The sequence below is a fragment of the Anopheles funestus genome, chromosome 2RL, assembly GCF_943734845.2.
Source record: "Anopheles funestus chromosome 2RL, idAnoFuneDA-416_04, whole genome shotgun sequence".
Classification (NCBI taxonomy): domain Eukaryota; kingdom Metazoa; phylum Arthropoda; class Insecta; order Diptera; family Culicidae; genus Anopheles; species Anopheles funestus.
The window spans coordinates 52,301,149-52,326,406 of record NC_064598.1 but is presented as its reverse complement, the minus strand read 5'-3'; the positions used below and the strand labels follow the sequence as shown (position 1 = coordinate 52,326,406).

Genomic DNA, 25,258 nt, shown 5'->3' with positions numbered 1-25,258 from the left:
GTTAATGCAAATTATTTGTGGGTTTTTACACAATACGATATTTCTTTTCCATTTCGTCATTAACTTATTGATCGGTTGACGAATAAACTATTGGTATAAACGCTTCATTACATCGTTAGTAAGTTTTATAGCCGCATCAAGTTTTCAAGTTACAAACGAACTTACTGTTTGATCTACGATTTCAATTATCTTCCAATACTTACCATTTCAATTTCCTCTAAAATTGTCGTCATTTCATTAAAGTATGTATGCTATAACCGTATTGCTTTTAATATGATATGCATTCTTCAATAAAATTTTATTTTATGTTGTGGAATAAATAAATAGCCATATGATGATAATGTAAGGTATGCAGTAAAGTATTCATGGAAATGCGTTAAAAATTGCAGCAAAACTCAGCCACATGTTACTTCAGTCTGGGTCGGCAATCGGTTTTGGGAACTCGCTGAGAGAAAATGTATCACTCTTTAGCAGTGGTACCGTTGCCGGAGGTTTTCGATGTTTCGATGGCTTGGAATGGTACATTACCCAATTGTCCGGTCTGGGGAGATACGTAAAAAAACGAAAAATGATATAATTCTGACACGTTTCATTAGCAGATGGTATAATGAATGATTTACCTGTCTATGCTGGTTAATAGTACAAACGGTACCAAAGAAATGGCACTCGGTTTTTTGGTTGACGTCTTCAGTCGGTTGATGGTCGGTCGTTTGTTTTTGAGTTTCGTTATCGATGTTCTGTCTTTGCTTGTATCGTCTCGGATAGCACGTTGCTCAGTCATGTAGCGGGCGTCATTCTGCGTCTTTTCGGAGTCAATCATTCTTGATCTATTACGGTCCTGTGTCTTAACGGTCGGTCGATTGTCTTTGTCAGGAATCGTAGCGTCACGTTTTGCACCGTCTAGTAACAGTCCAACGAATTTGTCTGAGTAGTCATCTAACAGCAGTTGTTTGTCATGTCCGGGAGCGTATCTGTCGTTTTGTGCTAGGTCGTGGTACAAAGGTCGAAAAGTACCTGGCGTAAAATAGTCAGTATAATGTCTTGTGTTGGTTCTTTCCTTCGTCCAATAGTCTCGATAAGTCTGATCCATACTGACTACGGATTGGCGTACAAGAGGTTCATAATGTGTTTGCTCCGGTCGTAGATAGCCGTCGTGTTCGTCTAGCGGAAGTACCAGAAGTCGGTCACCATCAGTGTCGGCGTCCGTTGCCGTTTGTCTACTAGGATTCGGTACCGTATCGTCATAGTCATTGCCGTAGTCGTAGACAGAGAAAGATTCCGAAAGTTTCATAGGAAGATCCCCGGAAGTAGGAAAAACCGATCGAGTAGCTGTCAGAGCGACAGAGGATTCGTTTGAGACGTAGATAGTGTCACTAGTAGTAGTTGTGGCAGAGACAGCAGGAAGTAAAGATTTACTACTGTTAGTGGATAGGCTACGACTTTCAGTGGGAAGGTTTTTGAAGTCTACAGAGAAGACAGAAGTTTGTGCGAGAGAAGATGGTTTGAATGGTTTATTGGATGGTGTCTTGTGAAAGTTATTGTCGGTCAGTGGTCTATGCGTCGATGTCCTTGGCCGCTGCGAAGCGTGTTGCGGTGGTAGGTCGGCGTTAAGCGTAAGTTTGTCCGAGAGTCTACGTCGTGGTGTCGTTGTACGTAACGGTCTTCGGGTGTCGAAGTATGGATTTGGTGGATGAGGAGGAGGTGGCGTCGGTGGGGCTGTGTAATAGCCTCCTCCATAGGGAGGATAATATCCGTACGGTGGAGTCTGCGTTGTAGTCGTTGTAGTAGTTGGTCGATGATAGACATAGGCAAAGTACGGTGGAGGTGGATCATAGTCCGTATTATAATCCTCGTCGTAGTCATTGTAATCAGGTGGTGGAGAAGGTGTTTGGTAGTATCCGTAACGTGCGTCCTGCTCCCTAACTTTACTCAATGCCCGTCTCGTACGTGCAAGTGGCTGCCGGTCTGTGGAGTCCTCGTCGGAAGTAACTGTGCCGTTTGCGTTACGTGAAGCGGAAAAGTCCAAATTATTGTTCACTAGTGGTCGATTCGCTGACGGTGTGGGACGTTTCTTGGTAGTCGTTTTGCGGGTAGGTTTGCGTTTCTGAGTAGGTTTCGTAGTCACCTTCAGGTCCAGTTTGTGATCTATAACCGTCGAAGTCGAAGATTGTCCACTGGGCAGTGGTCTGCTGGATGTCGGTGAAAAGTCTACTTTGTTGCTAATGATAACTGTAGGTCCGACTGTCAATGTCGAAGATTGTGGTCTCTGTCGGTTCGGTTGCACCCCAGTATTGCCGTTCGTTATAAGGTCCACTTTATTGATGACATTACTGGAAGTGTCTAGTACCAAAGTAGGGCGTCGCGTAGTGCTCGTCGTTGAAGAAAATGTCGAAGATTGTGCGGTGTCTTGGTCGGCCGTAGCTATGATACCGTTCGCTGGTAGCACATCGTCATCGTCTTCGTCATCTTCGTCGTCGTCCTCGTCTTCGTCTCCGGCATCGTTATTGAATGGGTCACGTTCTTTCCATGGCGTCAAGTCGATGGGTGCCATAAGTCTCGATTCGCACGGTAGTCTTTCGTTCTGGCCAAAATCCGAAGGAAGAAACACGAATGGTTGCAGTGTTCCGCCACCGCCCAGCGCACGGCAAAGCACTTGCGAAAACGCTACCTGACGAATCGATTCGAGCTGGGCAGGTGTATACGATGATTCGAAGCCTGGATTTTCGTACCAAAACCGATCGCCTTTACGCAAGTTGCTGAACTGTTGAGCAATAATACAGGAGAATGTTGGACCGACGATTCCACCCACCACCGGACGTTCTGCTAAACCACCGACAAACAAGTCAATGTCATCAACGGTACGATAAGCTTTCTGTAAACGATTCGTCGATGCTGGACCCATGATGCGTTCCAAATCGGACCAGTCTTTCACCGTTGACAGACCGCACGGACCACGCCAATTGACGTACGCCGGAAGTCCATGATCACGACCGCGCTGGATGTTGATCGCAGCCAAATCGAGCCCGAACGGGAAACCTGCATTTACGGATATTTATTAGTATAATAAGTCATTGCAATTTTTTACGTTGAAAGGTAGCTAAAAGAGCTCGTATGATCGTATGATCGTTACATTTTAGTGACGCACTTACTTTTAGTCTGGAACAGATGATTTGTCAGCTCAGCCGTGATGAACTCGTCGCGTTTCAGTGCCCTCTGGTTGACCATACCACGCAGCAACCTGTGCAACGAACCCGGACCTCCAAAATCACCCTCAGACGTGTCCTCGTGCAGACTGACATTGTTTGCGATGAAACGGTGATGCCGGTCAGCACGCATGTACGTGCTCTGGATAAGCGAATGTCCGAAACGAAAGGCAGCGGCCGAAAATTCGTTGGCTATGGTAGGGTTCACGTTAGCGTCATAGTTGCGATAGTAGCCACTCGTTTCTAGCTCCAGATCGAACAGTCGACACACCTCCTTGCCCAGCACCAGTGGCAAAAACTCCCGATAGGTAATGTGCTGGAAAAGTGCTCCTACGATGCGTCGCGTTTCCTGGTACACTTTCTCATCGCTCCAGTGGGGATTAATGTCCGATAGGCGCGTTGCGATCTGGTTGTGTTCGTTCACCCATATCATGTGCATCATTAGCAGTCCCGGCTGCTCTCCGCTCCGACTGTCACCGGGCCGTATGCATTGGTTCGCAAGGGCCGCCCGAAAGCAGACGTCCTCGTGTGGTGGACCACGTCCAAACAGCAGCATGCCGTTACGAAAGATCCGTGCATTGTCTGACGAACGCGGATTGCTCGAGTAGATCGGTGAAGCGTCCAGGAAAGAGGTGGCCTGGTTTGTTTGTTCCCGCCACGAGAGCAAACAGTCGCGTCGTTGAGCCGGTGCTGACCGAAGAAACTCCAAACAGCGCACACCGAGATGTGACAGCCAAGGGTCGTCGTGCGGAACTTTGATCGGCAAACAGGAGGGATGAGTGCTTTCTTCGCCTCCGTTGCAGCAGCGAGGCGTGGATCCATTAATGCTGCGCGGCTGGGCTGTGGCTGTGATGTCGTGATCAATCAGCTGTCCCCAGAGGGCCAACATCATCGTCACGGGTGCTTCTTCGTTGCGGGACCCATGCACCACGAGGCTGACGAATCTGGCCGACGGTAACGTTGCGCCAGTTACGGATCGACTGCAAGCGAAGAAATTCGTTGTTAAATGAGGTCAGCCGGACAATTTATTCAACCATACTCTGATTACATTGGATCGACCATTAAACGGGTTCCTTAATTGTTTTAGTTAACACTTTGGTGTGTTCTTAAGTTAAAATTTTAAATTATTTTTTTGAGCAAACCATTTTGTTTAAAAAAAAAACTCTAATTTATTGGTATGCCTTTGCACAGAACCGGTGAATATTTTGAAGAAAAAATCGATTCTTAAAAAAGAATTACACTCCTTCGCGAAAGGGCAAAAAATCTCACTAAATTTCACAATATCTTCACAGATCCTCAGAGTGTTAAAGGTAGAATTGTTCGCACTTACCGTATCCCCTCGACACCGTCTTGATACTCCGGAGCCAGAAACCGATGAAACGGCATCTGCGCCGATCCCCATCGTGGTCTGCGGGCGTTATTGCACGTTCCATCGTGCGTTCTATACCGCAGGCTAGCTGGAACACAGCGTGGCGATTCCCGCGATGGACACAACTTTTCAAGCGGTGTTTTCTTTAGTGAAATTTTCGGAGGTGCCTGTCGACCGATGGCAATATACTCGACGTTGGTGCTGATATATATCGCATGGAGAAATGCACAAAAGATCACATTGTTAGCGCAACACTGCAAAGCACATTGATCTGTTCTGTTCTTTTCTGTCGGCTCACGACCACTTCATCAACCCGTATCATCATCATAGCCCGAGTAGGCGTACGAGTTGCGTGCCCGTTGCTGCACTTTCACTTTCACCCGCGATCGGTGCCACTTTAATTGCATTTTGTACGCGTACTGTACGTTCTGCTTGTCCGTTATTTCTAGGTTACGTTCGCCCCACTCTTTGCTATCACTTTGCCTTTGCGGGTTTGCGACGAACCACACTGCAACGAACCGTGAGCCACACTGACACGGTCTGCCATCGTGACGATCGTATTTATAAAGTTTTCCACCATGGTGGATGCGCCCGAACAGACGATCGCTTCCGATTTCGTACCCCGCCTTTTCACCTCGGCATAGCTCTGCGCAACATTGGCCGCTTTCCACCGGTCCGGGACCGTGATGAATGGTGGGGGTTCAATGTGGCGATGTTTTCTTTCCCTAACCTACCGCTGTGTGATATTTTTTGTTTGATCTTTTCGCTCTTTGCACCTTGTGGGTACTGTACTAAAGGGAGGATCCCTGAAAGATCGTTTTAAGGTTCCCGCGGCTAGAAGTGGTAGTGCAAGCTATGTACCACACTAGCCAGAAACGTTGAAGCTGACACGATCGGCATTCTTCCATCAACGAGATGACATCTTGCTAAATGGTTGATTTTTTTCTACGCTTTGTTCCACATATCTTGTGCTGGATGCTTCAACGAAATGATCATCCCTTATGTGTCGGATTGGCTATATACAGTGCAGGTGTTTTATTATAGGGAAAGAAAGAAAAAAATAATCCCAAAAGTGATCACATAGCAGTTTTCATGATGATACTTTTCCTTAAAGCTTTCCATTCGTTAAATAGTTGTTTTTTCCCTTCCCCAAAGCATCATTTCTCCCGCGTGCTTTAATCAAAGTGCTTGCCGTTTTCGTACGTGAGTGTCACTGGTGTTGTGTACTGGCTCACGGAAACGGTTGGTGAACCGGAATTAAAGCTTCACGACCCATTCCTCTGTTTAACTTGCATGTAGACAGCAAATGTACCATCATCAGCCACCGGTAGGGGAAAGTGAACGATCACGTCTTCTTTACGATCGTGATCGTGAACCGCGACTCTGACGACCTATTCGCTTTGCAGTTTCTCTTTTACAACTTTTTTTTGTCTTTTAAATACTTTTTATCTTCATCTTTTCCTACCCGTGTAATCTTTATACATTTTCTTTTTGTCTCTTATGCTTTTATGTTTTCGAGTTTGTTGTAAAGTGTCGTTTTGCGACATTTTCTCATGGGTCTGTACCATTATCTAGAAATTTGTTAGGTCACAAAATAAAGTAAATTAAATCACCCCGATTTGCTGACTAGGGCGAATTAAACGGTTTGTTCGGATGACAGATTTTTTGGAGAAACGTTATTCTTGATTAGGCTACCCGGTTCGGTTTCGTCACAGACTGCTCCGGTTTCCTTTCTTTGCTAATTTAGATCGTTTTTTCTGTCTACCTGTTTCGAGTGATTGATTTCGTTGTAGCAGCGATGGGACAAAACAACGGAAGGAAAACTTTTACCAGTTTCCAGCAAAACCCGGACAAGATTAATTAGAAACCTGACGAGATGACAAACTTAAAAAGGGTCGTAAAATGCATCATACATATGCCCCATATGTTGCTTGCATAAATACAATGTTGTTGGGACTCGGTAGTATGAACAAATAAAATTTTGCCCAAAATTTTTCTTCACGAAATGTCGATATTATTTGACCATACTTAAAAACTTCCTCACATCTCTATTCACTGTCGTCCTTCATTTCTCTGGCAATGAGGTCGATATAAACAGATACTAATTTGTCGGTAGACTCGTCTCGGAAATTTTTGATGCGCGATATTCGGACTGAGTGAAATTTAAATTCCCCCGACAGTGCCAAACAAATGCTCAGGCAGTTGACAGAAAGGTCTCGTTTCACTGAACTTGACGCCGGTGATCCCGAAACCAAACCATCGCTATTTCGGTGAACAGCACGGGTGTTGGGCTGCACGCGAGTCGAGATCAGGGTTGAGATTCGGTTCGATCCGATTGACGATGCAACTGTACGGTGTAGTTGTACGTGTATGATAAAATGGTGGAGGTCGAACTGTTTGTTATTCGTCCCAGGCAAACTGGCACACGTGGTGTACGTGCTCACGGGGGTTTTTTTTTGAATTTCTCTTGCATTTGCCTGAGGGATGTTGGGCTCGATTAGTTTATTTTCTCTCATTAGAACGTCTTGGACTAATAAGTATGTTACAGCAAATGTTTAATCGCAAAAAATCGCTTTCAAATACATCTAAACGCAAATAATAAGTGAAATGTGTTACAATACTGTTAGCTATAAAATGTGCAATGCTATAATTTTATGTACTTAATGCCGAATTAAAAAAAATGATGCATACAACAATAATGCACCGCTGTCTATTCGTGCTTATCAAACACAACGCTTTCATCTATTATATCTTTTTGATTTGAAATGGTCGTTACTTCCTCTCTTCCCATTAGTTGCGTATTCGATCACTACAATCTCACCATCTGACAGGTAGCCTGACAAAACATCCATCAATCTGGCTCCATCGTTTGTAAGAAAAACCTCCACCAACACCCTGTCCAAAGATCGACAAACAAACGATCACATTCAATTAAATCAATCCGCCCCTCCGATCGGGTGAGAAACGTTTAGACAACCCTTTAGGGGTGAACCCCTGCATCATCCATTTGCTTCGATGACTTTTTTGGGTCACTGGCCGCGTGGGTTTTTCGTGCGTCGCCCAACGAACGGTGACGACGGTTACCTGCACTAATCAAGAAAAGAAAGTCCAAGACCTTTCCAGGCCGCAACAAGAGATCATGAACTTTGAACAAGAAAATCGAGAAAGTATCCAAGGCAGGAAGAGTGCAACACATTTGGTTTTATGTGCTGGGGCAATTGTTTGCGGTCGTCTTTTTTGCCTCTTCGTTTTTCGCACCCCGCACTCTTCGCGCTGTGCAATGAGATGAGTATCAGATCGCAAAGTGAAACGCAACGCAGCACCAGTTACCAGTTTGCCGAGAAAGCCTGCTTTCCTGTTGAAGGCTCGAATCGCTTGGAAAGTGCTGGCAAGGTAAACCAAATGGCGTAGTGTGTATAGCCTTGGTACGGATGCTGCGACCATCGAAGGAAACCTAGAGCAAACGACTTTCTACCCGTAGCACATCCGCAAAGGTGCCTCTGGTTCGCAATCGGAACCTGAGTCGGCCGGAAATAGAAAGTGTCTCGAGCCTTGCAGGGTACGGTGGATGGGAAGTTCACAAAAAAGACAAAAAAAACGCCAAGGAAAAGAAAGGCCAAATCAGGTCGTACGATCGAATCTCGGTACGATATGGAGTGGGGCATAATCGGTGGAAAACATATCGAATGCATCAATTGGGTTACCTTCGCCAGTGGGTGAAGAGTGTGGATGTGTGTATTACCATTTATTTTCTCTTCTTTTGGCCACCAAATCGGAGCGCAGCTAATGCAATTATGCAGATGAAATGCGATCTTCCGTCTTAACGATCGGTTCCGCAAGCGACCTCGTGTTGGCCTCGTATGATTCGAATGATTACTACTGTTTTTATTACGTGGGATTTTGCACATGGAGTGAAACAACTTCACATCTTGTAAGCTCTTCTTACAAGCTAATAATACTTTAGTGGCATATTTAAATTTTAAATATATTATCTTTGTTATCGATGACATTTGGTTGAAAAATTAAACCCAAATGAGGTTATGAAACCTTTCCTCAATTTTAATACATAATACATTTTTTTGCTTTCTATGATATGTTTGCCAATCCTCCAACGAATATTGTTTTATCATAAGCAAATGTGATCTTTCTTTATTGATTATTAGGTTGTCACTCTAACCCGCTTACCATAAGGCGAATACGTTTGCCTTATTTGTAGCTTTACCTAATGTGGAACATAAAGCTTTTCAATGCTTCAAGAAAAAAGCTCTACCGGGGATCTATTTATTGCATCAAACCGTACGCTAGTATGACACAATCACCTAAGACTAGCATAAGAGGAGAAAGATGAGATCCTCTTCAAAGTTCGAGAGGATATAACATTAAAAAGCGAATGATTTGCATGTCTTGTCGAATTGATTCCCCAAAAACCGAATATATGCTTGGGATTGGATAGGTTACGGTAATGGTTAGAGAAGATCTCGTGCGTATGTTGAGTTAAAGCCTACTCCAGCTCGCTCGCACACTCGAGGAAATGAAGAAGTAAGAGCTACCTGACCTAATGGAAAACGCTATGCAGTCTGCAACACGATACTTCCGCAAAACATAACGTAACGTAGGATTCCCTCCAACACTGACGAAGATCTTTCCTGATGGGAAAAAAGGGTTATGGAGAGATTCAGATCCATCCATAACCTGTTTTTTTTCGTCTGTTTCAACCAGACTCCAGTGAGGTTATCATCGAAATCATCGCACAGCTCATCACGAATTGGTGGTCGCTGGGAGTGTAGGAAAGCTTAAAAACCGTTCATCCACAAATGGCCATACCGTGTGGGAGAAAGTGCTCGCGCCTAGGCTTACATAAGGTGAGAATTAATTCAACGAACACGAACTGTGCGGATGATGCCGGCTTTTTGGGCTTTGGCGTCCGTAACACATGCTTGTCGTTGGATGGGGGAGCGCTCTCTTATGGCATGCACTTTTTTTCCAACACTTGAGGACGGTGTCTCAGCTAAAATCGAAGAGTTCGAACGGTATCCCAATCGACTGGGTATGCTGCTCATCATCAATACACATGGAGGATTGTGTGAAGATGTTCGCCATTTGCATCATTGAATCACACACCGGTTCGACTCGTTTTGGGAGTGCTATTATTGGAAAGTATAGGACTGTAGGAAATACGGTGTAGTGTCCATCGGCGGGTGGTTATTCAAGGCTCTCTGAGGAGTAGTGTTACAGCAGCCATAAGTGCGTGATTTTGTATCACCTTTCTAACAAATTTCACACACTGGTGAAGGAGTCGCGAGTTTTGGAGAATTGAAAACAAATTGAAAATTGCATCTTGTTAAAATGGTATACGAATGATTGTGTTGATATTTACAGTTAACCATTATGTAATTTTGCCAAATCCAAAAAGTCTTTTTTTTGTAAAAGTGAGTAAAACATTGCGGAAATCTTTCTTGTACAATGTACACTAAATGAAAGCTAGACATACATTAATTCCAGAAACGAAATCATTGCCACAATAACTTAAATCCAATGGAAACAGTTCAGCTGCAGAATAAAAAGCAAAAAAAAACAAACGAATTTTTGCCAACAAAAGAATATTACTACACATTTGCTGGTTTGATACATTGTCCAAATACAGCATTAATTGGGAGCTCATTCAAATTCAAACACGGAAATGCAAATATCAACATTAAAAGTTGCGACCTGATAGTGGTCCCGAACGGCAACCGTTAATCATCGGCGACATAACACTAATCATATAATATAAGGTTTCCTGCACTTATACAGTGGAAGGAGCAATCAACCGTTTCCTCAAACATGCCGCAAAACTATCGAGGTGGTGAGGTTTTTGATTTGTTTTACGATCGGTCGACTAATTCCACCGGATGTCTACGAACTGAGATCGATCACCAGCTGGTTTGTTGTATTTGCTTTTCTGCTACCGGTTGCAAGCACCAATCAATCGTAGAAATGGTACCAATCAAAAGTAAATTGCACCCAAGTTCCAATCGTCCGGTCATTATGAGAAGCGATACGAACTCGGCTGAAACAGTAGCTAGAGGCAATTGGGCTAAGTATACGAGTAAGCTAAAACGACCAAATAAGTAGTAACTAGGTGGTAGTGTCAGTTGTTGGAAAGGTGTAAATTATTTTTTTTTTGCAACTTGAAATCCACAGACCGAAATGAAACATTATAAATGTTTTTTAATGCTTTCCCGAATGACGCTGGGTGAAATGAAAGGGGGAGAGAAAGTGTCATTAGGGTGACACAACATAACGCGGAAACCTTTGATGTGCATCCACCACGAAAAGCTCCTAGGGGTAGGTGAAGTTGGGGGATGGGCAATGAACTGTTTTCAGTTGTCCATCCTTTCTTCAAAGAGCCTATTTTATTGTGGGAACTTTGAATACTTTCAGTGATGCATTCTAAGACATTTCTAAGTCAACATCTATTGATCAATTAGATTCATATTATTCCCACGAAAAACCCTTTTCATTCTTCAAAGACATATGCTTAAGGTTGCGATAATGCTTGCGTCATTTGTTTACCAAGGCTTACTGACTAATGACACCAGCCCTTAACTTTACAACCTGTTGCTTAATAATTGAATCATCTTGCATAGACCTACCATTTCAATAGCATAAGGCACAAAACATAGTCGACTAATGCTTCTCTTGGGTTTCTCTTTCCTGTGATCTCTTCACGATTGTTCTCACAAACCGCCCGGACGATGTAAGCATCGCCAAATGAGCTGCTTCCCCGCCCAGCTGGGACTGTCATAATTTCATTTTGTTATGTGTCGTTTTTCCCTCCATTTTTACTTCTGCATCGTTCGAAGATTAAGCCACCCACCGCAAACAATGTTGGGTGTGAAAAGTTTCGCTGTCTTTTGCTATTTAACGATGAAGCTTTGTACAGATATATTTGCGTGATGGATTCTTCTTTTTTGTGTTTGCTCTCGTGCGCTTTTTTATTTGTTTTATTCCGTTTGCGGCTATAGGCATATGCGAAAGTTGGGTTCTCATCGTTGTTTAATTTTTCGTTTTATTTGTTTGCCGTGTTCGATGGGCTTTTCGGTTTTGTGCATTGTGTAACGTGTGAGGTTGTACACCATTTCGGCAGCATGCGCTTGAGCGCGTTGCGAGACGGGAGTGGAAATAAGTGTGGCATGAAAGCCAAAAATGAAAATCAAAACAATAACAAAACAGTTTGGTTCGTGCGGTGTTTTATGCTAGTACCTACTAATGCATTGTTATTTTACCGGCAATGTGTATGGGCGGTGAAGCTTAGTTATCAAATCACTTTTAAGTATAAGTTATTCTTCTTCATCCCTTGTATTCTCGCATGAGGCTGGAGGTGCATAAAGTGAACTGGTGGAATTGTCCTACACGACGTGGGTTTTTGTTTGCTCACGCTCTTACCATAATGCTGAAGAGTGTGGGAATTATGATTTGATTAGATGTGCCTGCATCGAATTGCATTGGAGAAGAGCATTATTTTGTGGGCAATGGCGAAAATACAACAGTTCGTGGGAAAATGTATAGCGAAAAGAAAGTGTTTAACTTCTCCGTAAACTAACAATACGGTAGTCGAACGCTTTGAAGTTAGAAATGGTTTTGTTCATTCGTCTTTTGTTTTAATGCTTGCCATTCCCAAAGATCAATTTTTTCCTCATTGATTAAAAAATGAAACATTTAGTTTCATATAAAAAAAACCAACGCGTGTGTTAAAATATTTCATTGAATTTAGTAGCAAAATTGTTTGAAGAATTTATTAAGTAGAAGTGGTCTTCAATTAAATAATTTCTGGAAGAGAATCATGACTTTTTCCTCAAATCATAAAGTTAAGAAAAAGCTTCACTATAGTTACTTGAAAACTCAAAATAGTGTAGAGAAGCAACGGAAATGGTAGACAAAATTGAAATCATCGTGTCGTGACATATTTTATTTTAAGAATCTCTCTGTTCAAGTGTTGAAAGAACATAGTATAAAATATGTTAGCAGCAAATATTTTATTGCAGCCTCGGTGTTATGAGGATTCACCATCTTTTATCAGTAGCCTGCAAAAAAAAAATTTGGTTATCAAACAAAGACAAAAAAGTCTTTTGACAAAGACTTTCGTAAATAATATCACAACATGGAAGACTATTAACAATAAAACCTATTTCTGCTCATGTAAGTTCCAGGAAGAGAAACTAGACGAAACAAACAACCCGACATGTTGAGAAAATTGTTTGCCTTTTTCTTATTCACTTAAGGTTCTTCCTTGGCCGGTTTTTAAAACGTTTTTTAAAGTATAAATTAAGTAAGAGAAAATGTTTATGTTTAATCGTTTCCTTCTTGACCATTACAACCATAGGAGGTCTTGGCCTGTTATAATTTCTTTATTTATTTTCATTTACTATCAATTTGATAGTAAGCCTTGCGTACGAGGAAGTAATGGGGATGTGAGGTATTTTGATAACATTTTAAAAAGTAATATTGGACGATATTTTCAAGAGTCAGATATTGTTATACAACTATAAAAAAATCATACCTTTTCTTATTAATGCAACACATGATGATGGATGAAAGCTACTTAAGTATTTATTATTACGCTACATTAATATTCATTCATACGCAACAACTGAACCTACAGTTGTCGAATCCAAGTGAAAATATTTCAAATGTTTTCTGTTCCAAAACACTGCTAGTTATCAGCTGCAGTGCTGCCCTAAACAGGAGCCCCCATTGTGTTGGGCCAGTTTTCCCGCGCGCGAGAAATTTCATGTCGATAAGCGTGCCGGTGACTGACTGTGGCGCTCGGTATGTGACCAGTGGTAAACGCGGTAATAAAAAGAAACCTCTATTACTCAATATCTTCGAAGATGGTCCCTGACGTAGACGGAGGGGTTGCTTCGGTCTTCGGTCTCTTTGACAGTGGAGGCATGTTACGAAATCGGTCGTCGGAAAAACTTGTGCGAATTGTAGCCCTTATAGCTGGTTGCGGTGGGGTGGCGATAGGAACGTGATGAAAAGAAAATTTCCAACATCGTATGCGGACACGAAATGGGTCACTTGACATTGCATGCAAAACTGTCCGCCAACCAGCCAGCGGAGTAGTCTGTCCATCTCAATTTGTCGAGACAAAAGCCATGACAAAAACAAGCGATGATGTGCCCTTTGCCCAAGTGGTTTGGGCTTGAAACAGTTGCAGACAAAAGAAGAAACATCATGTAATTGCGTTGCGAGAAAGTTATCCATCCAGTGTCCGGGTGGGGATTATCCATCGTACATTGGAAATTCAAAAATGCTTTCTTGTGGTCGAGCTGAGCGATACTGAACAGATGATTGCGAAGTGAAGACTCTTTCCTATCATCATGCCGATTTTGTGTGACTCAAGCAAGCTACAGCACTGTTTGAACTTTCGCACGATTAATAAGTGCTTTGCGGTATGTCAGTATTTCATTTCGCTCAATTAGTTTTTTAATAAGACTAGCCTGTGAACTATGCAAATAACGTGCATGCGCCATCGGGTTGTTCATAATGCTACGTACAAATATGAAGATGAGCTCGACATAGCAACATTGTAGCGCAATCATCGCTACATCGTTCGTTGTCTCCAAATACAAAGTGTCCCAATGTTAAGTTTGTACCATGTAAAAGTTTTATTACACAAGAAGGTTTTACTGTTTGGGATTTGAGGTTCTTTTTTATTGACAAATGCAAACTGAATATCCGTTCTATTGATGCTCTGTGTCGAATCGTTTAAATATTGAGACCACTTGAAGCAACTGGAGCAACACAATTGTGCGTATTTAATTACCATACCGTCCATACCGTCGTTCCGGCCATCGCTATCGACCTCCCTAACCGAGTTTCGGCTGCAACTATGCTTAAGGTTGTGAAGATATTTGAATACTAATACACCATGTTTACTAATTGTGCAAACAAAAACCAACCACCCTTCGTCCTCCCCTAACTGTCCCGGCACGGCCACACAATTAATTATGAAACGAATGAGCGTTGGCCCCAAAACAAACACCAAAATGTTGAACTCCTTTAGCGAAACGATCATTCATTATTTTGCCTTTGAACAAGCGTAGCTTCGTGGCCAGTAATCAATATGCGGCACACAGCTAGACGATTGTTGGCGAGGCACTTGCGTCGATATGCATTGTTGCGTAGGCGATGCCCGCGTACATTAAAGTGTGCCCTTCTATTGCGCCAGTGCGTAGCGGTTCTGTTTGAAAGCTCTCTGTGCAACAAATCGTGCTGAACGAGGCAGACGCTATCGGCTTATGTTTTAATGATATCAATATGGGAGCAGTTAGTTGGTTTGGTTAGTGTATTGATTCTTTTTTTTTATTGCTATGCTTTTTAGGTTAAACGTGCATTTGTAGTTGGGCGACCGCAGTACGCACACAGGGTCACACATTTAATTGCAATGATCCCGAACATTTTATCAATATAAATACAATGGAGCAATGACGCGCATACAAAATGTAGAACGTTTTTACTTGCGTCTGTTCCAGTACGTGAGCATTAGCAAAGCAAACAGGTGACTTATTCGTGATTGGTCCTCACTAATGTTTAACGTTATCAAAAGTTTTGTATTCATAAGCATAATTCGTTGTGCTGTTGTGTGAAGTTGTGTGTTCAAATTGTCACGTATAGGACAAATGCTATCGTAAAGCATTTTAAGTTGACTTGGTTGAGTTTCGGTTCGTAAGAGATTGGTGCATACTTATAACTTACATTAAAAAAGAAACATAAATACTAGGACTAGGACTAGATGTCAATTCTTGAGATTCCGGTAACCTAAACAACTGCAAATGCATAGCATTCAGATATTTTGTATCAAATCTGTTTAGAGACCTCATTTTACTGCATGTACAATAGTTTGCTCATAGCACAACTTGTTATTATAATAATATTCATTTTTTAAGGAAGGGTCAGGCCCATATGAAGACTTGTTTTTACCACCACCACTCCGATAGTAAGTTCTTGCTCGGGTCCGGATAAGATTTGATACCCGCTCCTGTTGTGTGGAACCGGCGCCTTCATCACATAGACCACCATAGGGCACTCCAATTATTATTATTATTTTTTCGTTTCGTTTTGTATCGATTAAACTGACTGAAGTTGAGTTGACTGAAAACGTCCGAAGAAGATAAACTGGTCGCCAAAGAGGAATAAACTATTATGAGTTGTAGAAATTATCACTGGAGAACGCTACCGACTCCAATTCATATATTGAACCCGATTACTTTACGGCTTAGCTTCATCTTTCGATGTCAAATTGAATGTTCCTTTCGATGGCAGATGGTCTATCAAAACAGCAGTTCCAATAATATGACGGTAACAGATATCGGTTTTATTCGTGAGTTGTTTCAAAAGACAAAGATTATTGACTAGTAATGTAGAAATTATCAGAAAAACAGCAAAAAGTCATCAAAAACGACGAGCAATATGCTAAGTAACCCATGATGTAAAAATGATCATGTTTGAAATAATTCTTCTAAAAAACTGTTATTTCTTAGTTACGGACCTTTATACAACATTTATAGAAACGGGTATCAAATTCTGACTATCCATCTACGTGATAAAAATAAGATGAATAAGACAGAAATGACCGGCATGTCCTCAGAGAGCGAGAGAGAATGCACATACGGATTTTTCTTGAAAATTATAAAATAATGAGAACGTTAACAGCAGCATTTTGTAACTTAAGGTAAATATTACCAACTTTAAGTAAATTTTTTAAAAATGTCGGCAAATCAATGTGTTACACCAAAACCTTATTGAGCTAGTGGAAAAAGTATTAATAACTGTTAAATAAGAATCCATTTGAAAAGTAAAACGATAAGATGCATGTAATATACCTTTCTTTGAACGTTTTTGCAGCGACAAGTGTTGCGTACGCAGCTTTGGCATCCATTTCCGTCTGGTTGGAAGCGCTAAACTGTGCCAACAATGCTCCCGGATCATTCGCATCCAAAATGGCTCCTAAAATGGTAAACAAACGTATGAAACACATACACCGAAGGGAATTTGTTTTTATTTAAATCAAGTACCTCGTTTTAGCAGATTGGGTTCGGCTCGATCATATAGCTCGATCATCGCTTCCAGTCCTTTCCGAGCGGCTGTTTGTAATGCTACCTGCATGACATTTTTCCTTTTTTTCGTTTTGTTAGGACGAGCATTGCTTGCAGTGCTAGTACCCTTTCGACGTGTTTTGTGCCGTCTCGGCGATATCATCAAGGCATCGGATTGAGTTAGATTATCATCCCTTGGGATTGTTACGATCGGACGTGGAAGATCAAGATTTAAGGTGTTCGGAGTATTATTTATCAGCTCATGTTGTTCCACGTCATTCAAATGTTCCTCTGAGGAGATTTCTACGGCCATACAACAGGCAAAACTTAGGTAAATCACCATAATCCACACAAAAGTCCAGAAACAGCTAAAGCTAAAAAAATGGAAAGAAAATCAAATAAAAATATGAAAAATTTATCATTTTCATAGTATCTAAAATTCTCAGAATTTTGCAAGTAGCGTGAAGGAAGTTACGAAAGCTATTCGGCTGAGCAGAGCAAATGGAAGAAACTTTTACTTTCATTTCTCGCTTTTAGTTCGTGCCCGGTCGGATAGGAAGACGTGTAGACCGATAGATGGAAGCACGTGCCACAAAACCAATGCATTCACTGGGCACCAACAACTAATCTACGGCCACCACAGAGCACCATAACGAAAGCTGCGAGGAATCACGTAAAGAGTCGTAAAATCTAACAAAACAAAAGCCGCTTGACTTAATTGATACAACGAGGCGTCGTGCTGTACCATTTCACCAACGGTCTTCAGACACTGGCGGGCACCCGGCAATGATGCGGTGTGAGGTAACTGTTGTTTTGGTTAGAAAATTGTTTGCGGTAATCATTCACACGCCTTCCGACTGCCGTGCCTGACCCTTCGTAGCGTTTTGTTTGTTGTTTATGTTAGGCAGTTTTGGTGCATTGCAAACAATGGTTCTTAATTATGCAAAACGAAACACATTGCATTCGGTTACATCGAGTTATATTTTTATGTAGAAAGATCATTCCTTTGTAAATAATACTGAATTTATTAAAATTTATACTGTAACATAACATCAGGCAATCATTCTCTATTCATGTAGTTCAAAACAAAGCATAAAAATCATTTTAAAAAGAAGAAAAAAAGAAACCGTTTAAAGTGTGTTTATTGAGGAGAAAGTCATAAAATATGACATGTTCCACCGCATCGACCAATTTTTTTAATGTTCAATTTACCACTTACCACTTTACTGTCGATGTCGTGTGCATTGTGGAGGTCATATGGAGTCGTTGCATCGAAGAACACGGCGCAATTCGATTTATTGCCTTCGCTTGTTGATCATTTGTCGCCATTCTTGCCGAGTAATTGTCCAATTTATAGGAGTTTTTAGTATATTTAATCAGCGTTGAATCGGGTTTGATGGCCGGCCATTGAGAAGACTGTACGGAGGGAACTGTAAAATAATAATAACGAAACGCTCGTTTAAACGATACGATGGACACTAAACTGTCTCTAGCAATCTTCTTGTCTTGCAGAGGAAAGAACGTTATCATACAGTTCATTATGATACATGAGCTGGTTGGTTTTGTAATTGACCTTTCGACTGTTATACTAAAAATTTCTCATTAGCTTGCCGTAGTCGTTTTGGAGAATGAAAAATCGTAGGATATTTCCTTTATGCAAAATTGTACGAAATTGATCACACCTTCAAATACACACTTCAAACTACCACCTTCACAGTTCTTAGCACATTTGTCTTAAACTTTCATCGCTTCACAGTTTATTTGTAGTTAAAAAAAATTAAACTGCAACTCTTCCTTCATTAAATCACCGTTCATAATGACACACTATACATTAAGAGTTAGCTCTACATCTCAAAATTCTGAACAAATGCACCACAACTATCCCGCGGAGGATGCGCACGATGCCCGACAACTCCGTAGGCAAACAACGCAAATCCGGCACTGACGTTGCGTTTGAACTTGACTTAGTCTGGAGAATGACTGACCCATAAATCGACCCAACATCTTCAGGAGCGGATGTCTCCTTCCTTGGGCGATCATCCTCGACACGATCGTTCCTACTATCATTATTTTCACCGTCATCATCACAAACATCATCATCGTCGTCGTCATCTTCTTTAAGCTCGGTCCACGAACAGTACAATCCAATTGAATTCCTGTTTGGGTGTGTTCCGGTAAGAAGCGTAACACATCGTGAACGTTGTCGTTTGATGCCATCTTGCCCTCCGTCCTGAGATAGTTTCTTTACGCGCACGGTGAAACGGCATAATTTCACCTCATTTCCCGTACTGGCGAATGGCGCTGACATAGAAATATGATGTGCGGCAAAAAGCTTGCTTTGTGGAATGCTTCCACCTTCGTTGGGTGATGATTATAAAGCCGATCGTCACCGTCCCGTTGCGGAGTGTCGCAAATTATTCAGATGAGTCTTTTAAAAACCCATCAGCCCTATGCCTGTCGTACGTTCATGCCCCTCCAAAGGAAGCAGAATGATATCCATCTGCAGCCCGCAAACTCGTAAACCGAGCTCAGCAAAAGCAAAAACTAAAAAGCTATTAAACGCTGTGCGATCGTTCCGGAACAAAGGTGCGACGATACACATGCGAAGAAAGTGATATAAGCAACCGCAAAACTGGTTGTGGTGTCGTTTCAATTTAGCGTTTCTTCGCCCATTAGGTCTGCATCTTTTTGTAAACGGAAGCAGGAAAGATCATCCAAGAAAGATTATTGGTAAAATGCCCTATAGCATTGGCGCAGAATAGTTTTGCATAAAAAATATTGTGCATATATGAGCATGATGTATTAAATTGATTGTTAATATAACGCAAAATATTAAAGGGTGTTTCAAAGTTTGTCATACATTGTGTTGTTCATATGGTTATAAAGCATCTTGACTTATTTTTTTTATCTCTTCGATATGCTACACATTAAAAATAAGGCTTTTAGGTAATTATAAGTTAGACGTCATTGCCATTCAATTCTTGTTTAGTTTATGAAAACAAATCCAATTTCTAATAGTTTACCTGTTTATTTAATTTTTAACAATATTTGAAAATGTTAGGATACAGCATTGAACAAAACATTTACAATGAATGATACTTGATGTATAATACAACTTCAAATATAGGATTGTTCTTTTCTTTTTATATACAACATTAGTTAAACTTAAAACTTAACTGAAATTTAAACTTTAATATATTGTATCTAAATAAGGATATTTTCTTAAAAAAATTATCGCTCTGACGATAATAATCATATTGCATTTAATGATCTTTGTAATATGACACCTTCTTCCGTAGTACCATGAAAAGTTTATACATGAAAAGTAAATAAATATGGACCAGATTAAAACGTATTTACTAAAATAACTTCTTCCATTTCCTAATTAGCAATTAAAAATTGTCTGTACTAAAGCGACAAACATTATGCCATTTCAAACTGAACTAAACGAAGTAAGGAATAATTTATGAAAAAGTATTCAAAAAAGATGTCTGATAAATTATTTTCAACGCCACCAAACCATCAAACAAATGAATATCGGTATCGTTATATTTTAATTATTTTTATACATATTATTCAATATCTATATGCATGTGATCATTAAAATGGTTATTTAGTTCGATATGTGGAAAAATGAAGTCAGCATTTTCCAACCGTCGTTGACCTACATTTAACCACACGTAAGATGCTCTCATCTTTTCCCTGGCGCTGAACTCCGATTAAACGCCCAATGGGGTACGGTATGTTAGTGTGAGTAGAGCACGTTGAAGAAAGGTATTGGATGGTGAATAAACTCACCTGCGCACGATTGGAATGAAGGTACGCGATGCTCACGATGATTTTCCACTGCATGTTCGACGTTGATCAACTGCACGATCCGTTCTCGATCCACTTCTTGCTTCTGGCAGTACAAAGTTACAGCGCATACGATGTCCATTTAGACTTGAACCTTTTCTTTGTATATATCTAATACACGTATCCAATATATCACACTGAGCAGATGGAATTAGCGTTTGTGCTGCCTTCCGTGCATCTAATTCCAGAGAGCAATCGAATGGAAGTCGTTTGTTTTAAATTGTAAAATTAGCTATTCACAGCACGACGTGATGGAACCAGAAGCATTTAGGAAGTTAAAGACTCAAACCATACGAGCTAAATGTTCTTATCGGACGATATTGTTCATGAAAACATAAGAATGATAAAAAAAAAACAATTGCGTGCACACACTCACAATGCGTTTTGGTGCGTACCACACAGGACACGCTCACTGTCGACGTCCTGCTGTGCGAGTTCCGAGTTGTCGTTCGTTTTGCTCCTGTTCACGAAGCTCCTTGATGGCACTGACATTGCCCCACATAACTTTAGCGGTCACTTGTGATCCCCCACCGTGACATCCCGCACTCGCTGCCACGTCTTTGTCACCGCGCGGACTGCCACCTGATTGTTGCTGCTGGTGCTGCTGGCTGTGGTAGTGTTGCTGAGTTCGAGCACCTCGCAACATTTGCTGATGAAGATCATCTCTTGCCGTTCGGGACGCAATACGGCGAGCCCGTGCCTCGCGATCAATTCCCGCCCCACCGTGGGCGGTCGAGTTAACGAAATTATTATTCTGATCCTTCTCTCGGTCGCCGTGTTTGCACGGGTTCGACGACATGTTGCAGTAAAAGGGAGTGTTTTACGTATAGTTGGAAAAAACTCAATGCAACTGCACGTTACACTTGCTACATTCGACACTGGATTTTTTTCACAAACACATAGTGCGAGTACGCTTGCAGCGCAACGAACGCGATCGGGAACGATACTTTTGACCGGAAACCTGCAACCGACCCAGCAGAGACTGTAAAGTCTTATGCAACCCGCGACCAGGCACACGATCCCGGTTCCGTACACTATACACAACCTGCACACGCGGCCCGCACGCGATGAATTTTCGAACCGTGTATCCGAACGACGAGAAGTTCCCGGGGTTTGCGCCGTTCGGTTTGGCACCCGTTGACGAATATTTACGAATAAACAACGGCCTCATGATCGAGAGGAACGCAGAGGCATTAAACAGAAAACCCACAGCTGATGGAGACGAAGAAGAGATAAAAGAGACAGAAGAATAGGAAAACGAAAAATCAGAACGAATGAAGAACAACGCATAGAAAATAACTGAATAAATGGTTAAATGCGCGTATGCGCGCCCTACTCATACACTCATACACGAGCGAGAGCATTTGGAAAGATCGACCTTTCACGAGAAGATCGAGCCCCGGCATGTGCGCATTCTTCGCGTTTGCTGCGGTACTGTGGCAGCACAAACACTAGCGGTACATGTTAGGTGCGCGAGGTGCTGCAGGTGAGTCCCGGTGCAGATCATGGGTGATCGGTGACGGGAAGGGCTTAGAAAAGCGTTTGCCTGATTCTGTGTGCCTTTCATCTCTGGCGTTTGGAGGCTGGTGCGAGCCCCAGCTCACCAACACAAAACAAAAGCTAACTGTGAAGCCGTGCGGCAAAGAGATTTTGCATAGCGATTAGTCGACAAAATGCTGCGTAGTGAAAGAATTAGTTCAAAAATTTCGATCGGGTTCGTCGCTTGCTTTCGGAAAGTCAAGTCTTTTAATTTCACACCTAAACCTATATTAAAATTCGACAGCTTCTCTTACTTTGTTTGAGTGTGTATATGCTTTACCGTAAGTGTGTATATGTGTGAATTCCGTTCGTTGCGTATGTAGTGATACATCAAGACAACAAAAATCACCTGTTCTACTCGATGGACATTCACTTGCAAAAATCCAAAAAAAAAACGTTGCTTGACCCTACACCGGAGAGCATTCAACTGGTTTTGGCGCAACACTGTGAGGTGCACAAGACCTGGCCGATGTGCTATTTGGGAATCTCGTTGCATTTTGGAAGGCGTTGCTGTTGCCGGGCAACCCCCGATGCCCTTGAGAGACAAGTTTTACTGTATTGGAAAGATGGTAAAAGTGAACCCCAAGCCAGGCTTTAGCTCGACATTGGTAACCGTTAACTGGAACTGGTACACATCATTTCACAATGAAACATATCCTTCAATACAGCGATGAATGGTGAGAGAGTAGCCGTGTGTGGTGAGAATTCTTTCTGACAGTCCACCACCCATGCGTACAGAAGTAAAAGCAGTAACAGGTTAACACTACAGTACGTTTTGTGAAATCTTTCATATGGCTTGAGGGGCGATAAGGGAATGTTGTACGAAAATTTATTATTCACATGATTTATATTTTTTATTATTAATTATTTCTTTGATTATGCTTTTCTCCTGGCACATTGTAATTGAGACAAAAATTATACTAAAGAACAAATAAGCTGTACACTCTATAGGATGCTGTGAGACGCAGGACAAGGTCATATATAAACAAGAGATGGAAATAATAACTCATTAAGGTGAGTTAACTCCTATTGAGTGACTCGCATAAATGGGTTAATGCTTCAACCGCTTCTGTGAATAATTTTTATATAAACCTGTTTTATTAAGGCGGGAGTAGGTAATGGAATTCAAATATATAATAAAAGAATCTAAATAAATCATTTTTTCGAGTTATCGTCGCCAGAAAGAGCCATGACTCTTTCAAGAGTCAAATGACGCATTCATGAGTGTAATAACTCTTTCATGATTTTTTTTTAATTATTCGTTATTTAAATTTCTTTCTGTAAGAGTATAATAACTCTTTGTGGAGATTAAAATTAACTGACTCATAAGAAACACATTATCAATACGGCCAGGCCGTTCTATCTGAATAAAAAAAAATAAGAAACACATTCATTCTCACTCCAGATTCCTTGTAAATCCCAATTATAAACATGTCGCACATTGTTCCAACTATATAAATATAGGTAAATATATGTAAGAAAGTTTCATAAAGTATTTTTTTGCTGCCGCTCATAATACAAAACAAAATAACTATAAATTCCGATCGAAAAAGACTTGATTAATTTTGTACCCGACTGTACATTTCTGCACTCACTTTGCTGAAAAGAGAGTTGGCAGTACACGTCTTACTGTGATCTTGGGGTCAACGCACGTCAGTTAGGCCCGAATGAAAACCAAAGCAGATAGGTTTTCGGAATGCTCGGGGGAGATTCCTTCGCGCTTTCTTCGTATTTGTGCGAGACCTCCGTAAGATCTCACCCTTTGGCGGGGTGCTGCTCAGTCCGATCAAACATTCTCTTTTGTCCCGCCCGTTTACCACCTTGCCCTTTAATTGGTGCCACCTTGAAAATGTGGGTCATTGCAAATCGCATGCTGGAGCAGAAGCTGGAAAGTTTTGTGCGCGAACGGGTTAGCTGTCCAACGGTGTTTGACTGATGATGCATACAAATGTGTTTGTGATGGCAGATGGAAAATAAAGCTTGTTTTGGTTTGGTTTTTGTTATTTGTTATGCGATCTGGGTTATACGCTGTCGATTGCATGCAAAATAAGCTGAAACGTTGTGCGGGATTGTTGGACGGGAGTTCAACGAAACTTAAAAATGGGTTGGTTTGTGTGTTTAAGATCCCAAGAAACCTATCTTAAGTGTGGTAAGAAACCCATCCCGTAATGGCCATTAATATACCAAAAAAGGAATGAAATTGTTAAAAATGTTTTCCCATTTTTTCTACAAAAATACCATCGCCTGGAATAAGTCGGATTATTATATTATTAGTTTAAAATCTCTTTGAACGAAAGCTTTACTCAAACATGCTAGAAAGGAACCATAATCAATGTATAGTTCCTCCCTGTTCTGTCCTGAATTAGGAGAGAATCGAGAAGGCGGAGTCAGCTTTACGGTATAAACAAATTTATTCCAAAAAAAAGGAAAATAGATTGATGTACCGACAGCAGCTAAGCAACTTACACCATTCAGTGTCTACCCACGCAATAAATGGCACCAACGAACAAGTGCGTCCTATGTACGTCACAAAATTTCAATCAACCAACTCATCCTCAAATTCCACACGCTCCAGTTCCCGTCACCCCAGCACCATTTTGCTAGCTCCATCATCAAAAGCTTTCATACGTTTGCCTTCCTGGAAGCGGGCGAAGCTTTACGAAAGCTTTCACTGTTTGAATGACGTCATCTCTTTTGTACGACGGTGATTAACGTCAACTTGCATTTCGCATTGTCCGTTGCTGGTGTGCTGGTGATGAACTGATGAAGTGAAAAGTTGTCTTTGATGGCTTCATTTTTTCCAACCGCAAACAAAGCAGCACAAATCTAGACAGCAAGATAGCTAATGTGCCCTACGGTGAGCGTAGTAGTACGATGCTTCCCATTCCATTTTGCGGTTCGATTGAAATTGTGGTGCCGAACTTATCGTCCTTCAGTTCATGGGTATTATCACTTTGATTTCGATTAAACTGATTCCACCCACCGTTTACGCGACTGTTCTGCAAAATAATGGGTTTGGATGGGTTTTGGGAATGGGAAATCGAAATGGAGAAATTCAATTGTCACGTTCGGCTGTATATTATCACCATATCAAGCAATACTTTTATTAGCGTTGCCCGGTTTATTGGCTTTAGCGTTATGCGCGCAACGTCACCGCGATAGGGGTGAAATGAAATTTCGCTTTCTTTCGGCATGCTCGTACTATCACC

General features: G+C 41.5%; 2 protein-coding genes across 2 annotated transcripts; both read right to left on the bottom strand.

Annotated features, from left to right (window-relative positions):
- Window positions 1-262: 262 nt before the first annotated feature.
- LOC125762425 (uncharacterized) lies at window positions 263-20,607 on the bottom strand. Its single transcript, XM_049424494.1, has 8 exons — window positions 20,454-20,607; window positions 17,875-18,085; window positions 16,635-17,029; window positions 16,443-16,566; window positions 4,534-4,773; window positions 3,150-4,183; window positions 621-3,036; window positions 263-541 (listed from the first exon to the last, which is right to left on the bottom strand). The coding sequence occupies exons 1-8, from the start codon at window positions 20,590-20,592 to the stop codon at window positions 412-414; spliced, it is 4,689 nt and encodes a 1,562-aa protein (XP_049280451.1). The 5' UTR covers window positions 20,593-20,607; the 3' UTR covers window positions 263-411.
- A 110-nt stretch (window positions 20,608-20,717) lies between these two features.
- LOC125762420 (uncharacterized) lies at window positions 20,718-23,222 on the bottom strand. Its single transcript, XM_049424489.1, has one exon. It carries the CDS (start codon window positions 21,307-21,309, stop codon window positions 20,920-20,922), a length of 390 nt encoding a protein of 129 aa, XP_049280446.1. The 5' UTR covers window positions 21,310-23,222; the 3' UTR covers window positions 20,718-20,919.
- Window positions 23,223-25,258: the final 2,036 nt, after the last annotated feature.

Excerpts from the sequence above, each read along its gene's own strand:
- LOC125762425 (XM_049424494.1), bottom strand. The coding sequence starts at position 20,592 with ATGGACATCGTATGCGCTGTAACTTTGTACTGCCAGAAGCAAGAAGTG. Across the intron at positions 18,086-20,453 it reads TTCATTCCAATCGTGCGCAG|TTCCCTCCGTACAGTCTTCT; the intron begins GTGAGTTTATTC and ends ATTATTTTACAG. Across the intron at positions 542-620 it reads CTATTAACCAGCATAGACAG|ACCGGACAATTGGGTAATGT; the intron begins GTAAATCATTCA and ends GTATCTCCCCAG.
- LOC125762420 (XM_049424489.1), bottom strand. The coding sequence starts at position 21,309 with ATGTCGTCGAACCCGTGCAAACACGGCGACCGAGAGAAGGATCAGAAT.